Raw genomic sequence first — 27,480 nt, 5'->3', positions numbered from 1 at the left:
GATTTAATACCTGCTTCAGCCTCCTTTGTAACCTCAAACCTCAGGCTTTAGAGGAACCTGCAGGTCAGAGATGGCTGATGATCACAGGGGGAATTTTGGACCATTTTGTACTTACAGGACTCCTTCAGCGGAGTCAAATTTCAGGATGTGAAAGGCTCTAATGAGGTCATGCCACCACATCACCCATTTATGGGAAGTACTCTAGGTTGAAATAAATTGGATTTAATATTTAAGGTAAATGTCCTGCTGCAACACACAACTTATTGTGCACGCCCAGACATAATTTTGCATGATACCAGCTTTTCCCACCCCTGACTCTAATTGCTTTCTGTTGCTGTCATTAGCTTAGCATTAGCTGGAGACGTTTTCCAGCCTGCTCTGTGAAGAATTCACAGATGGAGAAACAAGTTAAAATATTTATATTCAAATACACAACATACACAAACGTACTGGGCCTCCTACACATTACACCTTACACCTATTCAGCTCAGCTTATTGGACTAAGAAAGTGTAATGGGTTTCCGTGATTGTTTGTCCACGGAAACCTATGCCATGAAGCTCCTGGTGCACAGTTATTGTGCTCATGTTAATGCCAAGGGAGGTTTGTAACACTACAGTTATTGAGGAAGCAGTGTTTGCAACTTTTACGCATAGCTCTCGGTAATCCCACTCTGTAACTTTACGTGGTATGCCAATCTGTGGCTGAATTGCTATGGTTCCGAAAGACTTTCACTTTGATAAAGTAACACTTACAAGTGATTGCGGAATAGCTAGGATGGAAGAAATCTCACAAACGGACTTGTTGTGACAGTAGAATGATAACTCAAAGTCAGGGAGCTCTTTAAAACTATGTCTTCTTCCACAAATGTCTGAAAAACAGACCAAGGGCTGAACATACAGAAATTGTGAAATTGCATCCAGGAACTTGTTATGCAACAGTGCTAACCACCATGACACCCTGCTGCCCAATGATAATTATAATACTCTATAAAATTGCAATTAAAAAACTTAATTTTGTATTTACTGGCGTTATTTTTTTTTCTCTAATATTAAAATTTGTTTGATGATATGAAACATAAGTGTGACAAGGATACATGTGTGATAATACTGCAAATGACTGCATAATGTGTTTTTTTAAAAAAGAGAAGACAATACACAAAAGTTAGATAGATACAATAGTTACAATATGAATTTTAACAAAAGCTGTGTAATGCACTAAGGCTACAATATTGGTTTGTGAAAATAGTTATGTAATTGAGTCACATTCACCTCAAGTTTCACTGGAGCGCAGTTCTAGGTTAGTGCCATCATTTCGTGATCTGGGCCGATGTAAACCAGCGGCTGAGAGTGTCGGACCCCTTCGCCCTTTGACCCCAGCAGCGTCCCTAATCTGCATAGAGGAATGAGAGGCATTTTCAGCCGCTCACAGGAGGAGGAGGAGGCGGGGAGGAGGTGGTGGAGGAGGGGAGGGGAAGTTACGACGTAGTAGAGAGTGAGTGAGAGAGTGAACCAAGTTTCCAGTGACTGAGCCATCACGGCGTAAAAACTTCTTTTTTTGAAATGAACTCGCTTGGCGGTGGAGGACGGGGTTTATGCGGAGATAGAGAGCCGTGATAGCGGGTTAGGGGGCCCGGTCCGGCCCGGTGCTCAAGCCGAATATGGGTCAGACCGCCGTGTCTGCCGTGTCTCAGACTGCAAGCGGTGAGTGTGTGTGTGTGTGTGTGTGTGTGTGTGTGTGTGTATACGTGCAGTGTGCAGTCTCCCTTCCTCTTGTCTCTCTCACACACAATCCGCTATCTTTATTCAGGAAGTCTTCTCGTTTTTTGTTTTCGTTCTTTCACATTTCTGTCGCATAACTTCGACACAGTTCAAACAAAGCGCAGCGCTAAATACCGTTAACGTCAGTGGAAGTTTGCTAAATAGATGTGTGTTCATTTTATTCTTGCATCATTTTACGCCGTGTGTGTGTGTGTGTGTGTGTGTAGGGGGTTTCTAAATTTATCGCTGGCTCTGCCAACCAACTGTTGTATAGCAGAAAGAAAAACTAGTGAAACAGCCTGTCTTAAAACAGGATGCAGTGTTGTATAACCCAAGAGCTGTTTAAAAGGCTGGCTTGTTGTAACTAGGTAATGAAGACTTTATGTATTTAGCAGCCAACTTGACATTGGTCGAGATGATCGGAAGGAGCGCAGATTAAACTTGTAACCATTTGCCCCTACAGTAGACCCCAGATCGAGCTGTCTATCTGAGCACAGTAAATACAGTCACGAAGCTGTTGAGCAGCACTCAGTGAGTCAACAAGTAGGCCTGGTCATTTTTATGAAGAGCAGCAGGAAATGCAATATTACAGAAGATATTAATTTTGGATAAATGAGAAGTGCTGGAGTTCTGAGCTACGTTTAAACCTGTTATTATTTAAATTATGGATTAATGTAACTCCTTAGTGAGTTAATTATCTCCTTAATGAAGACTTCTTCAGATTTCTTTCTAGTTTTTTAGGTGCACCATGCTAGTACTGGATTTGACCGCCTTTTGCATTTATAGCTACCTTAAGTCTTCGTAGCATAAATTCAGCGAGGTGCTGGAAACATATCTTTGGTGCATAATGACATGACAGCATCATGCAGTCATCATGAAGATTTGCCAGTGATGTGGATCTCCTGCTTCACTGTGTCCCAAGACCTCAGTTGGGTTGAGATATGGTGACTGTGGAGGCCATTTGACAGTGTCATTGTCATGTTCAAGAAATCATCTTGAGATGATCTGAACTTTGCAGCGGGGCATGCTTACACTTTGGTTATAAAGGGATGTACATGGTCAGCAACTATATTCAGGTAGGCTGTGGCATCTAGATAGCGCTATATAAATACAGGCCATTTACCATTTACCATTTAAATGGCGCTCAGAGACCCAAAGTATGGACTGACATTATACCACACACTATTAGACCTCTGTCACTAGCCTGAACTATTAATACAAGACAGGCTGTATCCACGCTTTCAAAGTTTTTAAGTTCTAACCCTGCAATCAGAATCAAAACGTCTTCAGACCAGTTAATGTGTGTCCGATCTTCTCTTGGTGAGCTTGTGCAAACTGGAGCCTAATTTTTCTGTTCTTAGCTGGTAAGAGTGGCACCCCGTGTGGTTTTGTGCTGCTGTAGCCCATCTGCTGCAAGGTTGCATATGTTGTACTTTTAGAGATGCTCTTTTAGATACTTGAAGTTAAAACAAGTGGTCATTTGGGTTATTCTTGCCTTCCTGTCAGCTCAAAGCAGTCTGAGGGGCAACACCAAAGTGTTATCATTTCAAACTAGGAATCATGCAGATTTTGAAGATTATGAAGCTGAAGCTAATAGAAAGAAAAGGAAAAAATACTCTTAAATGAAACAGTCTAACCATCAAGTGTTTATCAGCTTTATAATGACATTGAAGCTTATTATGAGCTACAGATTGAACAAAAAGAGTAGTTTGTGTTCTTTCATCTGCATACTAAACTGCAGCACTGATTGTTCATTGGTTAATCTGTTGGAGTTCTTTGTGTATCTAATTCCCAGAGTCATTTTAATCAGCTTTTTTCATATGCAACACTGGCAAATACTGAACCCGAATGCTTTGTTTTTACAATCAAAGCCTTTTTTTCCCATCTGTAGTCCTTGGTCGGTTCGTTGAGCCATAAAGGTAGGCACTTCATGTTCAATCACACTTTTTATGGGAAGGCTTAAAGGCAGTGAGGTAGAGGATGAGACACATGACTCTGGATGAAAACAAAACTAAATCTGTTTTATGGCTCTGTCAGCATTTAAACTAAAACTCAGACTCAACTGTAATGCACTTTAATCAACATGCAAAGGAACCTGGTGGCTATAATAATGATCTATACGTCCTGCATGGTTACATTACGACTTCATAATGATGCGGTGGGCTTTAAATGCTGAATCTACAGCACTAAGAGCAGAAGTGGAATTCTTTCTCTCAGGGTCTTATTGAAAGATCATTAACATAAAACTGAGATCTCTGAGCTTCTCTACCGAAGTTAAAACATGGTCGGTTTCCTGTTTGACTGCTTTTTGCTCTGTTACTCCAGACTTAGCCAGAGCTTTGAAGTCGTGCAAGTATCATGAGTTGAGCTCTATAATGCTTGTCCAGCCTTTGCTGGAGAAAGATTTGGAAGAAATGACCCAAGTGTTAAAACTGCAGAGCCCAGCGCCGCCCCTCCCTCCACTCTTGTCCAGCACCTCTTGTAGCCTTGTCTTCTTCTCTTCCTTTCCCTGTTCCTTCTTTCTTTAATCCCACATTTTCTCATGCCCCACCTCAGTGTCCCTTTTCCCCTGTGTTTCCCCTCTTTCATCTTTTCTTCTTCCCTTTGTTTCTTTTTGCCTCTTTCTCCCCCTCCATCCCTCTTCCTCTGTTTGTGACGCTTGCTTCTTCCCTCCCCGGTGACTTGGAGTGAAGGAAGGAAGCCTCTCCCTTTTCCCTCCTCCTTAACACATGTTCAGGCAATAATGTCTGAAAAGAGTTTGCTGGCTCTGTCACAATACATCTCTTTTACCCTTAAATATTATATCAGGCGATACATATAAGACTTTGCAGTTTGTCAAGGCAACTGGCAACTGAAGTCTCTTTTATTTGGTCGTCTGCTGTCTCTGAAGTTGTTTCTAATTATCCCACCCAGCTGCAAAATATCCAAGTCCTGACTCACCCATTTTGCATGACATTGCATTTCAGCTGTTTCAGTGTAAAATTCATTGTGGCACAATGGAGTCGAGTCAGCATCTGTAATGTGTAACAACGTCCCAGAATTAAACTGAGATTTAGAGGTACACAGTTTAATTTCAAGAGATCAAATACAGCACTATTTTAAAGCAACTGTCAGTTACAACAAATACTGACAGCATAACATATGTTGCTGTTAAACAGCAGATTGATGAACTGAAGATCTTAATTCCTCTGATTTGGTTTCCTAAAACCTGATTTTGTTGATTTATGATGGTGTATATTTTTCTTAATAGATACAATAGATTAAGGCCTGGCAAGATCGACTTTAAAAAAAACAAACAAAAACATTTTTTTAGTTGAAAAGAAGTCAACATGTTTAAAGCTGTTATCTGTTAGTACTTACCTTGTTGACAGTGTTCGATCTATTGGCAAATAAGATTGGCAGTGGTGTTTATCTGTTTGTGTAATGTAATGAACAGCTGAAACGTTTGCTGTGTTTGATGTAGCAGTCGTTGAGCATTATTTCTGCACATACAGTAAACTAACATTGTCTGCCTCAAGGTATTATATTTGTCACCGTTATATTTGACTATGTAGACGTGTCAGTGGGCTTGAACAGGAATGGGACAACTGTGGTGTTCACCACAAAGAGGAACAAGCGCGAAATAAACAATCAAACATTTAAAAAGTAGCAAAAGAAGCACATACAGTGGGTGCAGTGGAGAGTTTTCATATTGTTTCATATATTGTTTTCATTTTACCCAGTGTCACTTCACAATAAAGAAGTTTTTTATATATATATATATTGTGTCTTCTGGGGCATAGGCTAAGCTAAAAAAAGCAGCACTAACACAAGCGATAGAGTCCCAAAGACTGGTTATTCCAACTATTTTTAATCCTGCCTCCCCAGTTTACAGTATACAGTATAGTACAGCGGTCCCCAACCCCCGGGCCTCGGACCGGTACCGGTCCGTGAGTCGTTTGGTACCGGGCCGCGAGAGTTGAGGCTCAGGCGTGAAATGTATGGTTTTCAGGGTTTTTATCGGTTTTCAGTGTTATTTTGTTATTGTTTTTATCGTTAACTCTGTTTCCTGGGTCTTTTCACGTGTGTTATGAATAAATCTTCTTTTTTGGTACCGGTACTAGTTTTATTTTGTTATATTTATCCGCGACACCTTAAAGGCCGGTCCGTGAAAATATTGTCGGGCATAAACTGGTCCGTGGCGCAAAAAAGGTTGGGGACCGCTGGTATAGTATACATCGCTAGTCCCATAAGGTGCCGTCACAGTGTTCACAAACCTAGAAATTTTCAAACTGTGCTGAAATGAGACAAGTACAGATAAATGAGATCGTCCTCTTTTTTTTTTAGTTGTTTTATTTAGAAGTTGCCAAATCAGCTCACTGACAGATTATCAGATCCATCTCGCACACAAGCGAGCAACTTCTTCTGTCACACTAACACTGTATGTCCTCCTTCACTACACCCATGACTCTTCTGAGGTTTTCCTCTTTTCTGTCTGCATGGCAGCTCCATATTCAACAGGCTTTGTCCAGTGTCCCTTCCCTGCACGTGTCAGGTCCATCTTGTCCACAAACAGCTCAAGCTGGATTGTCCCTCTGATATACTACTTTCTAATCATTTCCCTCTTAGCCACTCCCAGTAAAAATCTTAGCATTTTCAACACCGCCAAGTCCAGCTCCACCTCTAGCGCCACCTCTGTCTTTTTGTTAGTGACATCTAACCGGAACAGTGCACCCTTAGGACTGGTTCCTATACATTTTGAATCCCAGTGAAAACATAAACTAATCAACCATCATGCAATCTCTCACTAAAGAACAAACAACAACCCTGCAGCTGCAGGTTCAATTACTGTGGAGAAATTGTTAAAGTAGCTAATATCGACCGTATATTCACTATTTTCTGTTCCACTACAATGTAGCTACAGTAAATCGCCAAGTTTTTTTTTTCTTTAAATGTCGATAATAGTCGTATACATAAAGATGGAAATCAAGAGTTATTTAACGGTTGCCCGCCTCCAAGCATCAGCCTCTGGTCAGTTGTTTGGGGGACGGAATGATTGGAATTTCTGCAGAGTGAGGTGAGAACAATAAATTAACTGTAGGTGTAATTTTCTTGGAAAAGATGACTTATTGTTGTACTTGTGAGATCTCTGCCGTTGAACACATTCGGTGTAAGTGTAAGCACCTCATGCATGTGTCACAGCAATGCAGGCTTTAGATTTCCTGCATTGCTACACGACACAGCATGAATCTCAAATCTTCCCCTTTCCTTATGATAATTACATAACTGTGAAACCAGGAATTTGAAAAGACTGTATTACAATCGGTTCCGAAAAATGGGAAGCAGATGAATCTCTTTTGATGATTTGCTTTGTTTCTTCTCTAAACTAAGCAGTGAGTTTTCTTTTGCCTCTTCGTTTCATTTTCTTTTCTCAGCAAGTAGTCAGTCAATCCATTGTCCCTGTTTGGTTCCCACTGGAAGTTTGATAGTTGGCCTAATGGTGATGATAATCGCTGTTACCGATTTTCCCATCGTTAGCGGTACAGAGTAGCTGCTGAAATGCACCTATTGTTGTGATTTGATATCAACACAGGAACAGGAAATGAGTGTGTGTATGCAAAGTATGTGTGTGTGTGTGCAAAAAGAGGGTGCTACATTGGTCTGAGGGGAGTTGTAGGGGGCTCTGTGCTGCACTTCTCCATGTCTTCACTCTTTACTGCCATTGTTTTTATGTACATGTTTGTCCTTGAGCACTCGATGTGATAAAGGTGATCACAATACTGTTGGGAGCAATAATGAAACTATGATTTTACGAGCATTCTTTAACAAAGCAGAGTGCTTTGTTATGGTTATATTGCTCTAGTTATATTACTTCTTACTATCTGACCCTCATTTTACACTTTAGGCTAATGACACATCAGTTTTTTGTTATAATAATCCTACTTTATTTAGTTTAGATCTGCTAAAGACCACCAAATGTTTTAAAACCTGCAAAACTGTCTTTAAATTTATAGACAGAATAAGAAGATTCGATATTATTTGTTAGATATTAAGAGTTTGTTAGTTGTAAACCTGTGTGAATTTGGTTTAATCATATTTAATTGACAGTGTTCCAACAAATATTTTGATCGATGCACATTTACTTTAGCTTCAGTAATGCAGGGGAAAAAGAGAGACTTTCTCATCACCGTGGAAAATAAACAACACTAGTAGAAAAAAAATGTACACTTATGTAGACTTTAATTACTCACAGCGTGTGAATAAACAATGCATTGATCCTTCATCAGCAGTAAGCAGCAGTCAGAGATAGTTTACACTCATCAGTTTTAGCCCATGTCCATCTGTGCAGAGTGCGAATCAGCTATCTGCCAATGCTGGTGAGAGCCAACCAATCATCAGGCTATTGATAGTTTTCAATTGAGCTGAAGGTTATGAAATGGATTTGACCCACTAGATCTGCTTAGCCAGGAAATGCTTGACTGAGTGACTTTAGTTGCTGTTAGGCAAATGGTTACTTAACTTCTTTACTGCCAAAATGAACATCTGGATCATCTGGTCAGCTAAGCTGAGTGTTTTTTAAGCTTTGGTCTGGTGGAAATCTGGCAGATTTCTTTTTTCTTTTTTGCTGACAATGGGGCTGCATAAGCATCTTAAACAGTACTGACACTGCACTGTTCTGTTTTCAACCAACTTTTATTGTTTTCTTGTCGGCAAGTATTTAGAGTGACATGAGCTGAGTGGGAATGCATTATTATTTTTATTGAGCAGGCATAGTGATTCCCTCCATGTGTAGCTAGCATTTGCAAATTTAGGAGTTCTCTAAGAATGCACTTGAAAGAATGAATTAATGAATTCCCTTAAATCGTCTCCCTTGAATAATTGCGTTTATCTCAGTTTGCAGATGACATGAGAGTCCCTGGCCTTCGGCTATTGAGGTTTTGCGATGATTCTGTATTTTTTTTTTAGTTTTTTAAACCAGGCTGCTACCATGTCAACAAATGTAGGTTGCGCTCATGAGTATATTTCCTCTTGCCAATCAGAATACAAATTGTTATGGATTAGTGTAACCAGGATCCTGGATCGTGCACTTGATCTTGCATCTTTTAAAGTTTTGTTTTCAGAATTAGTTGAAGCTGTCCACATAATTGGAGAAAACAATCACCATGACTTCATGTGAAAAACATCCAAGTATTGTGTTGAAGACATATCAGCTGAAGTTGAACTTGAGCCAGGCTTTTTATGTAATGCAAATTGTAGGTGTGATGTTTTGTAATTACTTTTAATTTCTGCACATGGCTGATTAATGTTCCAAACATCTATTATTACTTAGTCTGACTGCATTTAAATATATTAATATAATAAAAATAAAGTGTTCAGCACAGTGTCTGTGAAGGCTCTCAGTCATCCAGGTCATCTTAGTCTGAGGAGCTTGGAAAGAAAAGCGTCTGGACCTCTTTAAATTGCTTGAAGAAGTTTCACCTCTCATCCGAGAAGCTTCTTCAGTTCTAAGAGTCAAATGATGGAGAGTCCCAGATTTAAGCTCTGTGGGAGTGTCCCTGAGAGGGTCATGGACCCCCTATTGATCCTCGACCTAATCACACGAGCCAAGGTGTGAAAACGAGTGTAGGTCACAATCAGCCGAGGTTTCGGGTGAGCTCATCGTGAAACTTAACCCCACCCTATCACGTGATTTCCTGAGGTCAAATGGCACAGGATGTGAATGGTCGTCAAGGCGTCTGGGAAGGGATCTCAGAACTGGATTGAGATGGCAGTCAGTTGGTGTCATAAACCACCACCTCTATTCAAAGATGGTCGTTCACAGTGGACATAGATGGCTTCTTTCACTCCTCATTTAAACTGTCCAAAATGTGAACATTGGTATCTTCAAAAAAGTGACCATTTCCCTTTACATGCAGAAGGACGGCCGAGTTAGTCCCGTGGAGCCGGCTCTTCTATGTTGCGCCATGCGTTCATAAAGGCATGGTTTTGGGGCTGTTCTGTCATTTAAGAGCACTTCTGTGCTAAGAGCACTTCTGTGCTAAAAGCACACAGCTCCTTCAATATTTCCACATCGCTGAACTTCATTTCCTACAAGCAGCAATAACTTGACCTTTTCTTCGGGAGTGCAAATATGAAAAAAGACATAAATTACTCAAAAGTTTTTTGCGGAAAAAATGATACACATTTGCCGCTAGCTGGGCTCCACAGAGTCAGCGGTGATTCAGCAGTGTTACGTAGCTGCAAAAACAAAAGCCTTCCTCTGCTTAAATCTGAGGAATCACACACACCACCTCTCTTTCCTCTGTAAGCTTCCTGCACACACACACACACACACGCACTTGCACACACTGTCGACATTATCCCAGAAGTTTCACAGCTCTTCTAATCTTTCAGCAGGAAGAGGAGGAGCTGTGGGAGGACAAGGATCTCGCCAAGACACACACACAAGCGCACGCACTGCAAATACTGTTAAAAACAAATATTCGCCCCTGACTGACCTGTAGAGCGCGACAAATATGACTATTTCTCAGCTTTTTTTTAACACTTGCTGACTCCATCTTAAAAACGTGTGTGGATCTGTCTTCATTTAAAGCTTTTAGTTGATAATATAGGCGGGCGTTATCGGGAAACTAACAGGAACAAGCCTTCGGCAGTAAACACCAGTAATCACTTGTTAAAGAGATGTGTATAATACTAAATAACACTACACTATTAAAATATAAACACAATTCCAGTAAATACAGACTGAAAATATAAACACCGCTATAATCCTGCACATAAAAAATGCAAACTATAGAGCCAGATAAAGTGCACTGTGGTTTGTGGAAGCTTCCATTATGTTAAGAGAGCCATTTTTCCTGTCGTCCTTTAAATGGCTACAGGAATAAAAATGAATCTTAAGTGCTATGACTCTATTTTGAGCATCATGTTGCTGTGACCTGAAGGAAGGGGGTCAGATGATTGCATATGTTTGAGAGCACTTTAAGTAAAGAGGGTCCTTCACCTTCTCGGATCATTTCAGTTGAGTAATTTGAAGGGTGGGATTCAGGCTGTTCAGTATATCACAGAAGAAGAAGAAGTATTAGAAAGGCAGAAAAATCTGTTTTATAACATATAACACATGTGTACATCGTAGATGGCCTATACTTGTAGTATTGTGCAGTATGAAGGAGTTAAAATAAACTAGTTTGACTGAAATTAAGGTCCAGTATTATTATTTTTATTTAAATTGGAAGTGTTGGTCTTGAGAATAAGAATCTCCTGTGCTCAGATGGCAGGATTATCTTTGCATATCCGTTGTAGGAGAGACCAGCTCTCCTAGAGAAAGGCTGCAAAGGCTTATGGATAATATGCAAATATAAGGGCCCTGCCTGGGTTGCACGCTGATATTGCTTTTCTCTTATTTATATGCATTTCTGCTTTCGTGTCTTCTAGTTGAGGGACTGGAGAAATCAACATCTCTGGCCAGCTGCGACGTGGCGGTGGACAGCTCTGCCAATGCCCAGAATGCCCATGCATCACGGCAGCAGCGAGGCAAGCTGTCAACCCTGGGCAAACTTTTCAAACCCTGGAAGTGGAGGAAGAAGAAGACCAGCGACAAGTTCCAGGATCTTTCAAAAGGTAGGACGTCTTGTGTGTCCGTGTGTGGATGTGTATGTTAATGACACTGTATCAACAAGCTGATGAGTCGCTTCTGATTTGTTCTCCTCAATCAAGTGTCTGGTCAATATCTCAGATTGCATTTTTGGATTTGTGTGGAACATTACGCGTGAAATGGAGCACTGTTGCTCCCAGAAGAGCTTTAAAAGGAAAAGAGTGAATGGTTTGTTTGTAGTTCTTGCTGATTGATTCCTCAGGGGTTTGGCTGGGAAATAAAGAGAGACAGAGGTAAATACAAAAACCAGAGACTCTTTTTCCTGAAAGCTGCTAGGTTTTATCTTTTGCTTTTCCTGTGTTTATATGAAAGTTGTGTTCCTCTATGTCCCTTTAATGCTAGCGCTCAGGCAGTTTAGATATATAGGATATATAAGGTGCTAACTGGGAAGTAGAACGTCTTTCTTTATAATTAGATTATTTATTGGTGTCAAAGTTTTCGGGGGGGAGGGGTCTGAGATCAGTACACAACCACATTTCCATGTCAGTAAAAGCAGATTGTGGTGATTTACAAGTAATTTAAACACCACATTTATTAGAAAACAGTATAAAATATATTCACACAGTTGTTTATATATAGGATTTCGTTTACTTAACATTATGTGGTCTCCTTTGTCACATTTTTCTTTTCTTAATGTGCAAAATGTTTACATGGGGTGACAGGTCTGGATTGTAGGCAGGCCCGTTCGTCACCCCGTCTCTTATTTCAACGTCATGCAGTTGCAAACTGTGTAAAATGTGGTTTGGCATTGTGTTGTTGATGTGTTCGAATAAATATATTGAACTTGAGCTTGTTGGTCTTTCAGTTCTAGAGAGAAAAATCTCCACTAGACAAACGAGGGAGGAGCTCATCAAGAAAGGAGTTCTCATCCCAGACCAAGGTTTGTCCTATGTATCAGTCAAATCCATGCTCAAGAACACATTGAATGCCACACCTCTTCTTCCCCAAATTATGACATTTACTTATTACAAAGCAAAGCAATTCACCTTGTAAGACACATCTTAACATGTTTTTTATTGTTCTTTACACTTCAAAGCCTTTTTACTTTGTCACATGTTGTTTGTGTCATATCAGGAGATGGAGAAAATGACTAAAAAGCAGCTTTTATTTCTTCTCCCCTAGATGAACCAGTCATCAGTGAAAATCTGAACGGCCATGCCACATCCAGTTTGACGCCAGAGGAAGTCAAAGTCGACATTGAGTCTCAAGAAACACTGCGGGAGGAACAGGCAACTGGCCCGGTCAGAACTGAGGAGAAACCAGGTAACCTTTGGACCAGTCACAATATAACCTTTGTCACAAATTCCATAGACAAAAAGCAATATGTGGCTGGGTTATTCATAGACTTGACAAAGGCATTTGACACTATAGATCATGATATATTAATAAGAAAACTGGAACGTTATGGTGTCAGAGGGGTAGTTTTAGATTGGGTCCGGAGTTATTTAAGTGACAGAAAGCAGTTTGTGAAAATAAATGGTGGTTGCTCCTTATGTATGGACATTGCTTGTGGTGTACCCCAAGGGTCAGTTTTGGGTCCAAAATTCTTCAACTTGTACATTAACGACATCTGTAAAGTGTCCAAAGTATTAAAAGTGGTTCTCTTTGCTGACGATACAAACATTTTTTGCTCTGGTGATGATCTGCAGAATTTATTGGAGGATATGACTAATGAAATAAGTAAAGTGAAGTTCTGGCTTGATAAAAACAAATTATCATTAAATTTGAATAAATCTAAACTTATGTTATTTGGAAATAGTAGTTTAAATACTAATGCAAAGATTCAAATAAATGGTGTTGATATTGAAAGAGTCAGTGAAAATAAATTTCTGGGGGTAATAATAGATGAAAAACTTAACTGGAGAGCTCACGTAAGATATATTCATTCCAAAGTATCACGAAGCATTGCAGTACTAAACAAGGCAAAACAGGTATTCGACAGAACATCACTTCATATTCTCTACTGTTCACTGGTTTCACCATACTTAAGCTATTGTGCAGAGGTCTGGGGCAATAACTATAAAACCACATTACATTCACTTTTTACTCTTCAAAAGAAAGCAATTCGAATCATCCACAATGCAGGTTATAGGGAACATACAAACTCACTATTTTTGCAGTCTGAAATATTGAAAATTGACGATATAGTGAAATTCCAAACAGCACAAATTCTATTCAAAGCAAAAAATAAAGAACTGCCAGGTAATATTCAGAGTATGTTTTTTTTGAAAGAAGGAAGTTATAATTTAAGGGGTTTTTGTAACTTCAAAACAATGAAGGTACGTACTACAAGAAAAGGCTTTTGTGTTTCTGTTCAAGGAGTGAAACTATGGAACAAACTGAATATGGAATTAAAGCAATGTCCAAACATAAAACTGTTCAAAAAGAGTTATAAAAATATGATCTTCTCGATCTATAAAGAAAAGGAAAATATTTAAATTAAGTGAATGTCTCTATTTAAAAACAAACAAACAAAAAATTCATGATGTGATATTATAGTATATAGTATATCAGAAATCTGTTCACTATTTTTATTACAAATTATATCAGTAAGGAAGCTGACTAAATATTCACTGATAATTTATGGGACAGGGGTGGGATTAAATAAGTGTATACTTCTTCCCACTCCCTTTCAACATGTAAATTAATCAGAATGTTTTTTTGTATGTAATTTGTATAGTATATTTTTTTTCTCTCATTTCTTTTCTAAATGTACTTGTATATTGTTCACATGTTGAAATAAATTACCAATCAATCAATCAATACTTTGGCCTGTAATCCAGGGCTGGTTGGAGTCTCTAACCATCAGATTCCTGTACTAGTTGAAGTTACAAGCCCAGGGTAACAGTCTTCCACCTGCATATATTGAAGAATTATATATAGATGCATTGTCGTTATTTGTTTGAAAATTAAAGCAAGAAACGGTTGTCGCTAGAGACGTGCTAAATGCTGAGAAAACTTTACTCTTCTACAGAGAACTCACATTTTGTGGAATGTGGGGCTTTTTCGGCCCTTGAACTGTTCCATTTTTATATACTGGATCTAAATATTGTAGCTTTTTTTAGGTGCTTTGATGTCTTTTCCTCTGGGCTGTGGAATGCATTAGTATCTGCAGCAGCTTTCTGGTTGACATTGAACTCACTGTGGGATCAATGAGCGGGTCTAATGTGTTCAGATAGATATTCCCATTATATCAGCCTGCAATAGGCATTCACAGTTTGAACAGAGCTGTATCTTCTCCTCCTAATGCCTCTCTCTCCCTGAGGAGACAGGCCACTGTTCTTGTGTCTGATGCTGCTTAAGTGTTGTGCTGTTTTCAACTCAACCCTGTTAGCATTGAACTTGTAGCCATTTGTTTGTTCATTTGTCAATAATCAGAAAGGCAAAGGCAACAAACTCTGTAAGTACAGCAACTGAACACACATACTATCGCCTACCCTGGAGCCTGGGAAGGTTAATGGGTACATATTATCTATCAGTTCTCTGGAAAAGCTGTACAAGAGCCCTTCATCATCAGCTCTGTCATACACTTTCTGTATCATTCATTTTCTCCTCTGTCTCTGCTTGTCCACCTCTCTATTTGTGCATCAGTTTGCACAGATCAGCAACTTTTATCTTCCTTCCAGCCTTTATATTAACCTGTAACTGCTGCACTTTTCCTTCCTACTCCCTCTCATCTATTTAGAAAGGTCTGATACTAAACCTAACACCCGGGCAAATCAGGCGCGACCTCGAGAGACTCAAGCTAAAAAACAGCCAAGCGCCACTCCGCCCGCATCATCCAAACCTGCCGGTGGCACCGCAGCCACGGCAAAGCACAAGGATGGTGCCTCTGGGGCTAAAAAGACAACTAAAACCACTGTCAAGACTGGGTCGTCCACACAGGCTAAAGCTAACCCCCCACGGAACACTAACACAACTGGTCGCGGGACTGGTAAGTTCAGATAGTTAGAACCGAAACCAGCTGGCCTGTCAGTGTTCATCCCTTCCCTCATTCCCGCATGGAGAATGCCCTTCTCTCACTGTTGGAAGGAAAATAGGAGTCACTATTAAGCAGTTTGTTCCTTCTAAGCATGGCTTTATGTGCACACTCGTGCAAATGTTATTGAAGTTTCTGTCAAGTGGTTAGTATTTCCCCTTTTCTCCCTCTTCACGATGTGCTTTCCTTATAAAAAGCATGTCATTTACAATATCTGCCTGTTTTCCAAGAAAGCAGAAGTAAAGATTTATCTGTGAACCTCTAGAAATGTCTGCAGTGTTTGTGTGTGTGTCAGAGGGGCTGAGCAAGAAAAGTGAGTGAGGTCAGTGTAGCATCGCCACTTTAACAAGAAAGAGAGAGAGAGCAATCTGACGAGCTTGTGTGGTTTCACTAGCATGACACCAGGGCATGATCATCCCCCTGCTTCCTGTGTATATGTGTGTGTGTCTGTGCTGCAATATATAGCATGGTTAAATGAAACTTAGAACACTGCATGTGATGTTCATGCAGTCCTTTCAGAGGATATTTGTGTCTTTTGTGGTGTGTTCAGGAAAGTGGCACAAACGTTGCTTCATTAATGTTTGAATAACTTCGAAATCCTAAGTTCACCCCCTCTCCTAAGGGTGTTTTTACCAGCACACAAAGACACTTCACATAGACTTGAAAACATACTTTAGTAGTCAGTATATCCTTAGGTATTCTGTGTTTGTCACAGTTTTAATGGAGAAGATATGTTTAGATAGTTACTCTATTATGTTTAAGTTTAAGAGTTGGTAAATATTGGAATCCATATGTGCTGCATACACTTGGATTATGTATTAATCAAAAATGGTTACGTTTTCTGGCATTGCACAGCCTAGACAAAAAACGTGATGCATTTGAAAAATAAAATTCAAGGCCGATCATACTTTAGGTGAAACTACTTTGATTGAAATAGAGAGCAAAAGTGAGACATCGCGTTTTATACGCTTCAGTTTTATCCATGCAGCCAATCAAAATGTTTCACTTGAACAGAAGGTGTAAGACTACTAGCAATAGTTCCCTGGGTTAAGTAGCCAACAGCCATTAAACAGAATATAAACATTGCTTATATTTTGGGATGATTCTCACATTATCATACGCGTGTTATTAACTACATATATTACTGATGACATTTTTACTTTAAAACACATAAATATTTGTCTTTTACAACATAGAATTTGTATAAGCATATTAGGAGGTTTTTGTGCATGTCTTCAGAAAATAGAGCATCTAGAAAAACAAAAACGTCTGATTTTCTGTCCTCCTCAGCCAAGTCCTCTCATCCAAAGAAGACGGGATGCACAACAAAAAGCACCACCACCTCCACCTCCACACCTCGTTCTCGTGCGTCAAAGGACACTGGCTCTGCAGCACAGAATGAAAGGACAGATGCAAAGGCCAACCGGAAATCAGACACTCCGACTTCATCGTCTGTACTTCAAAAAGCCTCTGCAGAGACTCTTAACCCACCTGGAGACTTAAAAGCTTCTCGCCTTTCCTCAGACACCAAACCTATTTCATCTAAAGTCTCAAGCAATGACACAGGGGGAGCTCAGGGGGACTCTGTCCAAGATCCCAAATCTTCACCTGACGCATCGCGTGCAGGTGAAGATACCCATAAAGGTGCAGTTCCTGGAACCACAAGTCAGTCTTCTCATGTCAACACTGCTACAGAAAACACATCATTCGCAGATGGAGAGGCGCGCGGCAGCTCACAGAGCGATAAACAGGAGAGGACAAAAGAGGAGGGAGGAGGAGGTGGAACGAAGAAAGGAGAAACAGAGAATGTTGTTGAAAATAGCCGGAGGTACTGTAAAAATCTAGTTGGTACATGCAAGTTGCTGATTGCTTGAATTCCTTATGTTCACTTTGACTTTATCTAAGTTTGATAGCATGCATTACAGTAACCTTAACAAAGTCACAAATTAATCTTTATATGATTTGCTGTTATATGAAATTAGATAACTGACAATAAATCTATTAAAATTTGTTTAGTCACACTGTTGTGTTATTGATTCCTGCAGGTCAGCAGAGGATGAAGCAGAAAAGCCGCAGCGACCCAGGGTAAAAACAGAGCAGGCCGAGGTGACCGTGATACCCGATAGGCCGAGAGACAGCCAAACTAGTGACTCTGATTCTGACGGACCAATCCTGTACCGGGATGAGGAGGAAGAAGAGGAGGAGGAAGACGAGGACTCAAACAGTATGTTTGACAACAGTCACGTCAGCTGCAGAACTTAAAGAGAAGCTCACCTAAACAACTCAACTTCGACATGTCAGTTAGCAGGCGGGGTGTGATGTGTTTAAGAGGATGTAGTGCAGTGGGTCAATGGTTAGAACTGTTGCCTCACAACTAAAGAGCCCTGCTAGTCCTGCTACTATGGTTAAAACATATTTATTTTGCAAATAAATATGTTTTATATATATTTTACCTAATGACACATGACCTTTGGTTTTAATATAAGACAGCGTATCCTGATTCAGAGTTGTGGAACTGACCAGTAGGCCAGCAGCTCATGGCTACTGAATAGACACTTCCAGTAAAAGAATATGTCATGTCACCAGATGTGTATAAACCCTTGAATGGTTGCAGAAACACATCCATAGCTTTAACATCCTGCTCAGCTCAAGGGCTCATTGCTCCCAAGATGAAGTGAAAGAACCGTTTGCAGTCAGACTGTGAAGCCGCCCAACTTGCTGTGACGGTGCAATGTTTGCTTCGTGCAGTCATGCTGTTAAAATTGTCAAAGATGCAACTTTTGCTTGCAAAACTAACCAGCACTGGTGAACAGCATTTAATCTGTTTATCATTACAATGGACTTTCTGTTGATGTTTCAGGTTTTTAAACGTCTCATTTTCTTCATTGTTTGTTCATTATGATCCACAGCTGACCCCCCGGAAGACTGTTACTAGCCCTGCCTGTTCTCTCTCTGTTCTAGCCTCTCTTGCCAGCAAGATCCGCCGACGAGACACCTTGAACATTAAACTGGGGAACCGACCCAGCAAGAAAGAGCTGGAAGAGAAAAACATTCTGCCACAGAGTTCAGAGACGGAGAGGCACGAGCTACGCCAGCAGATTGGCAGCAAATTAGTCAGGTACACTCAAACACACGCATACAAAGTGGACTGTGAAAATGTGGCTAGGTGTTACTTTTTTCTCAAGCTTGGCATTGCTTTAGGATAACAACAGAGATTGTTGTTTATTTTTTTGGTGTAGCTGTGGGTGGTATACTGTTACAAATGATGCACATTAAAAATGTGTCCTGAAGTTTGGCCTTTTCTAACAGATGAGCCAAATTGGCTGGTGTTAAAACAGCCTTCAGATTCTCAGCAACAAAAGGTGTAAACAAAAAACAACATCTTAAGTGTTGATAATTTTGGATTTTTCTCTGCACGAGCCTGCAGAATTATTAAATCCATACCTGCTCGTAAAAAGAGTGTAAACAGTTTTCTCTTTTTAGACGCCTGAGCCAAAGACCAACCACAGAGGAGCTGGAGCAGAGAAACATTCTGAAGCGTAAGTACACTCTTCAACAGAGGTGTGACGTGATACACCTTTTTTTTTTATGATCGTCATAATGCTTTAAAGCCCGAATGTCATTTATCTACCTGCAACCATATCACAAGAGCTATCATGAGGATGGTCACATTAAAGCCGGTATTGTGCTGTTTCAGCTGCCCAGCCACAATCTGTTACTGCCACTTTCAGATCTTCAGATACGACCTTGCGTGTCTTATTAATCAGATGGATGAGACAGATATGTCTGTCTAAATTATGAATTACTGCCTTTTAGCAGCTTTGTGTCTCCCACGGTGGAGTGATGTGTTCAATCACACTGTGAGGGGATTTTCTTTGGTGATCATATACCGAAGTGATAGAAGCTGGTCTGAGTCATTCGTTTTCCAACGCACACTAACGAGCATGCTTGTCATGCTACTGAACATGAATAAAATAACTCTGCTAGCGGCTATGATCTCACCTGTTTAGTTCAAATTTGTCATTCGTGCAGGCTTTTATGGTTTTAAGAATTGCCCATTACTTCAATCAGTATATTTGTTCTTGGTCTAACTGCACAAATGCATGATACCTCTTTCCCTAATATACAATGATAATACTGCTTTATTGTAGGTGAAAAGAATGCCTGTATTCCCAGTCAATAGAACAGATATACACATAGTCCATACGTGTAGTGATTATATCCACATACATAACAGCGGTAAGGAAGTTCCGATATATTGTTTCTGGTGTTCATCCCTTTGTGGGCAAGAATTTATCTACAAATAGATTTGGTAAAATTATATAATACTGTGTGTATAATGTAATGTAATGTAAAAGTGTCAAGAGCAAGAGCAACAGCTTTACTGGGTATCTGTGTAACTTTATCCTCTGATTTAATTATTTTATTTATTTTTTGAAAGGTTGATTTGCAGACTTTAAAACGTTTCGGTCTGCAGCACACAGCCTCAGTGTCATCATAGCACATGAGAAATAATGCAAGGCTCTCATGTGTTCCTTTAAACACAGGAAGAGAAGTAACACTGTGTATGTGTTGTGCTAGGAAAGGATTAGGTGTCGTAAATCCTGCATGACTTCTGTTTCAATCTGGATGAGACCACTAGATGTCACTGACTTCTCCAGTGCCCCCTCACCAAGCTGTTTATATATATATATATGCGTGTGTGTGTATGTGTGTGTGTATATATGGTGCAATTCAATGAATATTTCACAAGAATATTTGCCGTTCAGATTGAATCTAATTTCCCTTTTTTCGCCTTTTTGCTTTTGTTTACGTAATGGCAGCCACACTGCTGCATAGCCATGCACTTGGCTTAATATTGCAAATTATAGCTTGTGTATATAATTAGATGCAGTAACTTGTTGCAGACATAGTAGGTGTGAAATCAATCTGCTGGTTCTCTACATGCAGAAAAGAATGAAGCAGAGGAACAAGAAGCTAAGCAAGAGATTAAAAGGAGGCTCACGAGAAAGGTACTGTAAATTTCACACACACACACACACACACACACACACACACACACACACACACACACACACACACACACAAGATCATTTTGAAGTTTAATATTTGATTCGACTGACTGTCTACTTTCTCCTCCTTTCTCATCTGTGTGTAGCTGAGCGTGAGGCCGACGGTGGCAGAGCTCGTTGCTAGGAGGATTCTTCGTTTTAATGAATATGTGGAGGTAACGGACGCCAAGGATTATGACAGACGAGCTGACAAACCCTGGACACGGCTTACTCCTGCTGACAAGGTACTGCTCTTGTAGACTGCTTTTTAATTCCTGATATAATTAAATTTATTAGGGCTTTATGAAACCTTTACAGTTTCTATTCAGGGTGAAAATTTTGTGAATTTGTGATGTTGATTACTTTGGTGATTAGAGACTTAAAATATATGTGGACATGCAATCACACATATATGGCGAACAACCATCTGCTTTTGTAGCGGCCTCGACTTCTTGGGAAGACTTTAGAAAAGATTTCAGATCTTGGCTGCAGGAATTTGAACCCACTGGGCTGTAAGAGCATTATTAAAATCAGGCACTAAATGTTTCCTGGCTTGCAGTCGCTGTTCCAGTTCATCCCAAAGGTGGTGGATTGGGGTCAGAGCTTGTGCAGGCCAAAATCAAAAACCCATTTATGTATGGGTCTTAGTTTGTTGCAGGTTTTTTTCTAGTTTCAACAGGACGGCCTTCTGCGTACACAGTTGTGTTTCATATTATGGTCTTAAACGTCTCTGTGTGTTTATGCTTGATGATATACATGAAATTCACCTAGCTCACACTAAGTCAGTATGTAACTGCATATATGTGCCATCTGCACTGTATGAATATTTAGCATGGCTTAACAAAATATCCTCACAGACAATAAAGACCCTCAAAGTGTGCAGTTTGTCAAGGTTTCCCTCTGCTGTTGATGTTCAGAACTGCACAGCACATAAATACAGACCTTGAGACTTCCAGCCCACATCCAGCATATTCAATTTTAGGATATCTTCTCACATTCAGAGGGCAACAGGGAAAACGATGCATGGACAAACCAAAGTAAACTGTCTGCTTGCACATTTGTACAGTGAAATCTCCGTCACCAGTCACACCGCAGACAGCCTTGGAGACATATAAATTATTTCTGATCGCACAAATCTAAACTCATTACTGTCAAATAAAAGAATGGACAGGCAAATAAAGCAAGCGACGTCTAACTAAATCCTTAACAGCTTTAAAAATAAACCTCCGACTTCACAGCATCACCTGCACAACCAGGTCAAAAAATGGATGTACTTGATGTTACTGACGACAGACAAAACAAACTTTTCATGTAAGGCTTGAGGGAAGAGTCGGTTACAAACATTACAATAAATCCCTTTAAAATCATTATTTTATAAGTTAAAATGAATGAGAATAATCATTTGTGCTGCTGTGTAATTTGCTCGATTTTTTTAACTCATATACTATTAGTTCCGACTACTTCCCCGAAGCAAAGACTGTAGCTCTGCAGATTTATGGAAATTATCTGTAAACATCTTAAAAGCTCCAAATGAGAGCGCTTAAGCATCTGAACATTTCACATTGAAACAGCTCAAAGGCATCATGAGCTTACTTGGAAAAGGTGATTGGGGTGGGGGGGCACAGTTGGCCTTGGTCTTCTAATGATGTTATTTTCTGTGTGTGTCTTTGTATGTGTGTGTTCTGCCCCCCAGGCTGCTATCCGTAAGGAGCTGAATGAGTTTAAAAGCCGAGAGATGGAGGTTCATGAAGACAGCAAACAGTTCACCAGGTACTTAAATGGTCAATGGCATTGACCATTTAAGCCGACTCTGAAGCTTTATTATCGCTTTATCACAGTAAATGCTGCTGTTTATTAGTCACATTGATCAATATTTATATTGTTCTAGTCCCACATTAAAGTCACGATATACTCCTGGGTCGACTCCAGTTTATTTACCTCAGGCAATAATTGACAATAAAGGTTAGGTTCCCTCTCTCATTTGTTATTTTATCGGTGTGCCGAGCCCACCAAAAAGAACTTATAAACCTTTCAATAAAAACACAACTAGCGCAAAATGTTTCAATATTTGTTTACATCCTCTTTCTGAACTTGTGAAATTACATAGTTGTTGATGTTTTTGAAAGAGAAGAGATGTTACTGCAACTCATGCAGAACAGAGACATTGAGTCACCGTTATTTCCTCATATCCTATTATACTTTGTTTTATGAATTTAGAGAAAATAAGAAAAAAAACCAGCAGTGGCAGCATTATGTCTGGCAATGTTTTTGCCTCAAGACTTTATTAAATTGTTAAGGGCTGAGGGGCAGGTCATGCAACGGAGAAGAGTATAAAAGAGAAAGAAAAGTGCTTCCAGGGTGCAATTTTCCCTGTCTGACTTTAAAAATGCTATTAAAGGTGAGCCACAGAAGTCAAGATAACATTTAGGAACAAGAAAACTTTGATATAAAATGTACACGGGCTGGAAATGGAGGAAAAGCAACTTGTGCACAAACATAGTCCACATGCAAAAGTCCTCAGAGGGGATGCCTTACCTGCAAATTCATTACAAAAGTCAATATAATGAGATGAGAATGAGAACACGTGCTTTAAGAAGACAAAGTTAAAACTGAAATCTTTCCAAAAGTATGTTTTGTAAAGAAATTAAAAAAAAAAAAAAGATGAGCAGAACGCTTCCTTTCTTTTGAGTCTGACAATGGAAACATTTGAAGGAAGGTCCACGATTTTCATTTTCCTTTGAGAAATCAATGAAATGCGTCATTTGTTCTACGATGCCCAGAAATGTTTTTCCTTTGTGCCATATTTTTGAAGAGGGAAAAAAAAACCTGTAGACTTGTGCTTTTCTGCAAGATTTAAATCTATTGTTAAAACACTTCAATTAACAGCACGATTAAAATGCACCACCACCATTTTCGTTCTAAAGCCAGCAGCCGCAGCTCAAAGATAGAGGAAACTCGTGTTTGACTGTTTTTGCCTGATAACACGCTGAAACGTAGCAACGGTACATGATAAAACAATGTTCATATTATAATCTGTCTCACTCACAGTGATGTGAATAAGTTTCTTTCTAGAGTCCGGTGAAAAACTATCTACACGATTACTGCTTCCTTAGGAATTTAGAGGGTAAGGAGCAGCCAGGCTGAAAATCAAATGCACTTGATGAATTGATCATCAACAAAGCAGAAGTTTGCTGGTGTGGAGCATTCAGATGTGTGTTAATAACACAATCTTTCATAGAAATTCACCTGAAGATTCACATGAAAAGACCCAAGAGCTACACCTCAGACTCTACAGGTCTCAGCATGTTAAATGTTGAAGTTCATGACAGTACCTTTAGATAAAAGCTGAAAAAGTATGGCTTGTTTGGAATAGTTTCCAAGAGGAAGCCTCTAAAAGAACATGGCTTAGGTTTCCAAAGTTGCATCTGAACAAACCAAAGGACACACTGTCTTTTGCAAGGGAGCAGAGTGGCATAGATGTTTGGATACATACGCAGCACGTGTTTGTAAAAGGAATCTGAACCAGCTGTCCGTCTCAGCGATGGAGGAGTGAGAATTTGGTCTTGAGTTAGCATTATAGGGTCAAATGTGAAACCATCTGTCTGGCAGTGTAATTGGGTCAATGCAGCAAGACAATGATCCCATAACATTCCTCCACAATGATGTGACAGATTGATAAAGTCATACAGAAAAACAAGTGTTCAAGTTATTGCTTCTAGGTAAGCATCAAGATAAGTTCAATGACTTTTAAAGATGATTTAAGATGGTGAAATGCTTATTTAATGGTTAGTTTTTCTATAGGACTGCACATAATCCTTTTTCTCACATGACTATTTTTTGCTTTGTGGTCCTCGGGATTCCCATATGCTTGTCTGTCATTCACCTAGGGACCATTTTTGATCCGACAACACCACAAGGATTACGCAGATCAATGCGGCCCTGACAGCTTAATGCTTAGCCATGTCTTCATTTCATTCTCATTCTGTTATTTGATGCCTCGACTATGTAAAAAGATATTACTATTAAGTGTCTACAGTCAGCAAATAACTCACCACAAACTGCTGTTACCGACTGTCTTTGATCACACAAACTACTCACAATGTAGCCTGACAAAGCATTTTGTAAACACCCACCTCCTGGAGTTAAAGATGCGGTCTGTTATGTGTGTTGGTTGCTTTGAATTCAGATGAGTAATTTATGTTTCTGTTAAAAAAAGAAAAATACAAGTTTGAAATTCAAATGAAAATTGGCAGCCCTAGTGTTCACTGAGCTTTGGTTTATATCGACAGCAGTTGGTTTAGTGTTTGAGGATTTTTCAAGATCTGAAAAGTGATTTCAGATGCAAGTTTATTCCCAGGTACTGTGCAGGTTACTACTCGGAGTGTTAGTAGGAATTGCTAATAAATGACAATACATTCATGTATTTCTATTATACTGTCTGTGTGTTTCTTCTGTTGTAAATAAACCTTTGTGTCTGTGTTTTCAGATTTCATCGGCCCTAAGTCTCCTCAATGCCCCGTCGACGTCAGCGCCACAAGCTCTCTGGTCCACATCTCCCAGCAGGCTCAGCTCAGTCCACTTCACTCTGGAACTCAGTCGACCTTTTTCACAGCGGACTTTTTGTCTTGTCACAGCAGGAGAAGCACAGGTGTACTTTACAACATTTAAACGTGGCTGTGTGTCGTTCAGGTTAACCAGTTCCAAAACCTTGGATGTGCGCTCATACTTTAGAAGAGCGATTGATAGGAAGGTGACACTCGCTTCACCTGCATTTTTCCTACTGAAGCACATCGGAATATCTTATGTAAAAAAGCTCTGTTGCCCCCGATGAAACTTTTAAGTCTATCATAACATCTGTGTGTGTTTCTTGGCACCCATAAAACATTTGCACATATCCAATGTCAGGATAGTGGCGTGTATTGTGCTCAGAGTAGATTTATTTATTGTAGAGTATCAGAACCAGCTGGTACACAAAATATTTTGTGTATTTGTTTTTTTTGTATGTTTTTGGTCAGCCCTGTAGTAGTGAATGTGAGTGTACTGTAGAGTTTGTGTCCTTACCAGGGTATGCCTTGTCAGTAACTGACAAATGGCCAAATATGGGCAACTTCCTAGTAAATGGTAAATGGCCTGTATTTATATAGCGCTTTACTAGTCCCTAAGGACCCCAAAGCGCTTTACATATCCAGTCATCCACCCATTCACACACACATTCACACACTGGCGATAGCAAGCTACATTGTAGCCACAGCCACCCTGGGGCGCACTGACAGAGGCGAGGCTGCCAGACACTGGCGCCACCGGGCCCTCTGACCACCACCAGTAGGCAACGGGTGAAGTGTCTTGCCCAAGGACACAACGACCGAGACTGTCCAAGCCGGGGCTCGAACCGGCAACCTTCCGATTACAAGGCGAACTCCCAACTCTTGAGCCACAATCGCCCAGTACAGGAAGTGGGGTTGATTGGATAGCTTCATGCTGATGTCAGTGCCTATGTCACAGATCACAGGAGAGGAGAGGCAGTTTCCTCTGCTCAGATGTTCCCCTCAGAGATGAATCAGAAATACTGCAGTTCATTTTTTTAAAAACATGCTTTAAGTTCTGCCACTAGAGGTCGCTGTATCCTAAGAGTTACAGAAGACGACGGTGCACATAGCTGAAGAATAACCACAAGTGTTATATTTAAAACTGCTAAAGCTGAGGGAGCCACCTGAGGCTTTAATATTGAAGTGCAAATCCCATTCTGGCCACTTCTAATCCCTCAGCACACTTTCCTGATGATACATGATGATAACATATCATCATGTATTCTCTGCTGGGTTATGAACCTCTAATCACAAAGTGCTGGGCTAGCTGTTTAGGAGATGTACTCATTGTTTTCTTACTAGTTCTATTACAGGCTTTTGGCTGGGGTGCTTTACTTGGCTCTTTATTTGGTGCCAAAGATAAAGCAGGAACCTGATCGTATGTAGGTGTTGGAACGCTTACAGCATAGGTGTCAAACTCTGGCCCGTGGGCCAAATTTGGCCCGCAGCCTACTTGCATTTGGCCCGTGAAGCCATACCAAATTACTATTAGAGCTGGCCTACTGGTATTATACAGCTAATATATATATTGTTTAGTATTAAGCTTTGCTTGTTCCATATTCAGTTTTTCAGCAAAACGTGTTTGAGTCCATAAGAAAAGATTCATTCTTATATCTGGAGGAATAAATATATTTCAATAAATATTAACGTTAGCCCGCGACTTTGTTACAGTTTTGAATTTTGGCCCACTGTGTATTTGAGTTTGACACCCCTGGCTTACAGGTTTCATTTTGTTGGGTGGACTACGTAGAGAACAGGCACTGAGAGGTTCAGCACTAGTAACGAACGGCCCTCTTCTTTCAGAGAGTGAAAGAGTGCTTTAATTTTCATTTCCTTGAACATGCTTTTGCAATTTAGTCAAGTGACTTTATTTTTAGAACACATTTAAAAAGAAGAAATGTTGACATGAGTGCTTTGTGACTTTTGTGATTATATCTTTACATCTAGCTTTAACATGCATCTTGAATCCAGCAAAATTACCTAGTGTCATTACATGTTTTTTTTAACCATGAATCAGGTTTATTTGATGGATTTGTTCCACTTTTTGGAAAGTTAATTTCCAGCCATGGTAATTATTTCAATAAGAATCATTTTAGATCATTTTACAGTTTTGGTCAATCATTGGGAAAATGTTTCAACTTTCATGTGGTTGAATAGATGCCATATTTAACAGAGTCAAGAGGATTTCCTTTGTTTAAATGTGGAGCTATGAAGCATCTAGTGTGTGGATTTGTGATTTATTTTTTTTTTAGCAATCTGGCTCGGGTGGTTTGGTAACTATTGGATTTTGGGGGATTTGTGGATTTGCTGACTTTACGTGCACTGCCAGATACTTGAGATGCATGTTTCGGAAAAATGTAGAGGATCCATTAAAAGTGTTTTCTTTCTCCGAGAATGCCAGAATCTTTGTCTGAGCTTTAGTAATATTTTTGTCCCATGCCTACTCGAGAAGAGCGGAGATGTTGGCTGTCG

The 27,480-nt window shown here is 39.9% G+C and overlaps 1 protein-coding gene across 2 annotated transcripts; it reads left to right on the top strand.

Annotated features, from left to right (window-relative positions):
* The first annotated feature begins 1,558 nt into the window (after positions 1–1,558).
* On the top strand, positions 1,559–26,974 carry phactr2 (phosphatase and actin regulator 2). Of its 2 annotated transcripts, XM_085369094.1 has the most exons (13): positions 1,559–1,701; positions 11,173–11,358; positions 12,198–12,272; positions 12,515–12,655; positions 15,078–15,326; positions 16,662–17,199; positions 17,417–17,595; positions 18,333–18,489; positions 18,855–18,910; positions 20,322–20,383; positions 20,530–20,667; positions 22,116–22,192; positions 24,909–26,974. In XM_085369094.1, exons 1-13 carry the CDS (start codon positions 1,659–1,661, stop codon positions 24,922–24,924), a joined length of 1,917 nt encoding a protein of 638 aa, XP_085225220.1. In that variant the 5' UTR covers positions 1,559–1,658; the 3' UTR covers positions 24,925–26,974. The 2 variants fall into 2 exon arrangements, with proteins under 2 accessions (XP_085225220.1, XP_085225221.1); XM_085369095.1 differs by lacking the exon at positions 15,078–15,326.
* The last annotated feature ends 506 nt before the right edge of the window (positions 26,975–27,480 follow it).

The sequence above is a fragment of the Diplotaxodon limnothrissa genome, linkage group LG13 (assembly GCF_057381915.1).
Source record: "Diplotaxodon limnothrissa isolate DT_005_m linkage group LG13, D_limnothrissa_male_GT1.1, whole genome shotgun sequence".
NCBI lineage: Eukaryota > Metazoa > Chordata > Actinopteri > Cichliformes > Cichlidae > Diplotaxodon > Diplotaxodon limnothrissa.
This window is presented reverse-complemented; position numbering and strand designations above follow the sequence as displayed.

Coding starts and splice junctions, on each gene's coding strand:
- phactr2 (XM_085369094.1), top strand. CDS start 1,659: ATGGGTCAGACCGCCGTGTCTGCCGTGTCTCAGACTGCAAGCG. Junction 18,911..20,321: donor GCAGAGAAACATTCTGAAGC/GTAAGTACACTC, acceptor CTCTACATGCAG/AAAAGAATGAAGCAGAGGAA. Junction 20,384..20,529: donor AAAGGAGGCTCACGAGAAAG/GTACTGTAAATT, acceptor ATCTGTGTGTAG/CTGAGCGTGAGGCCGACGGT.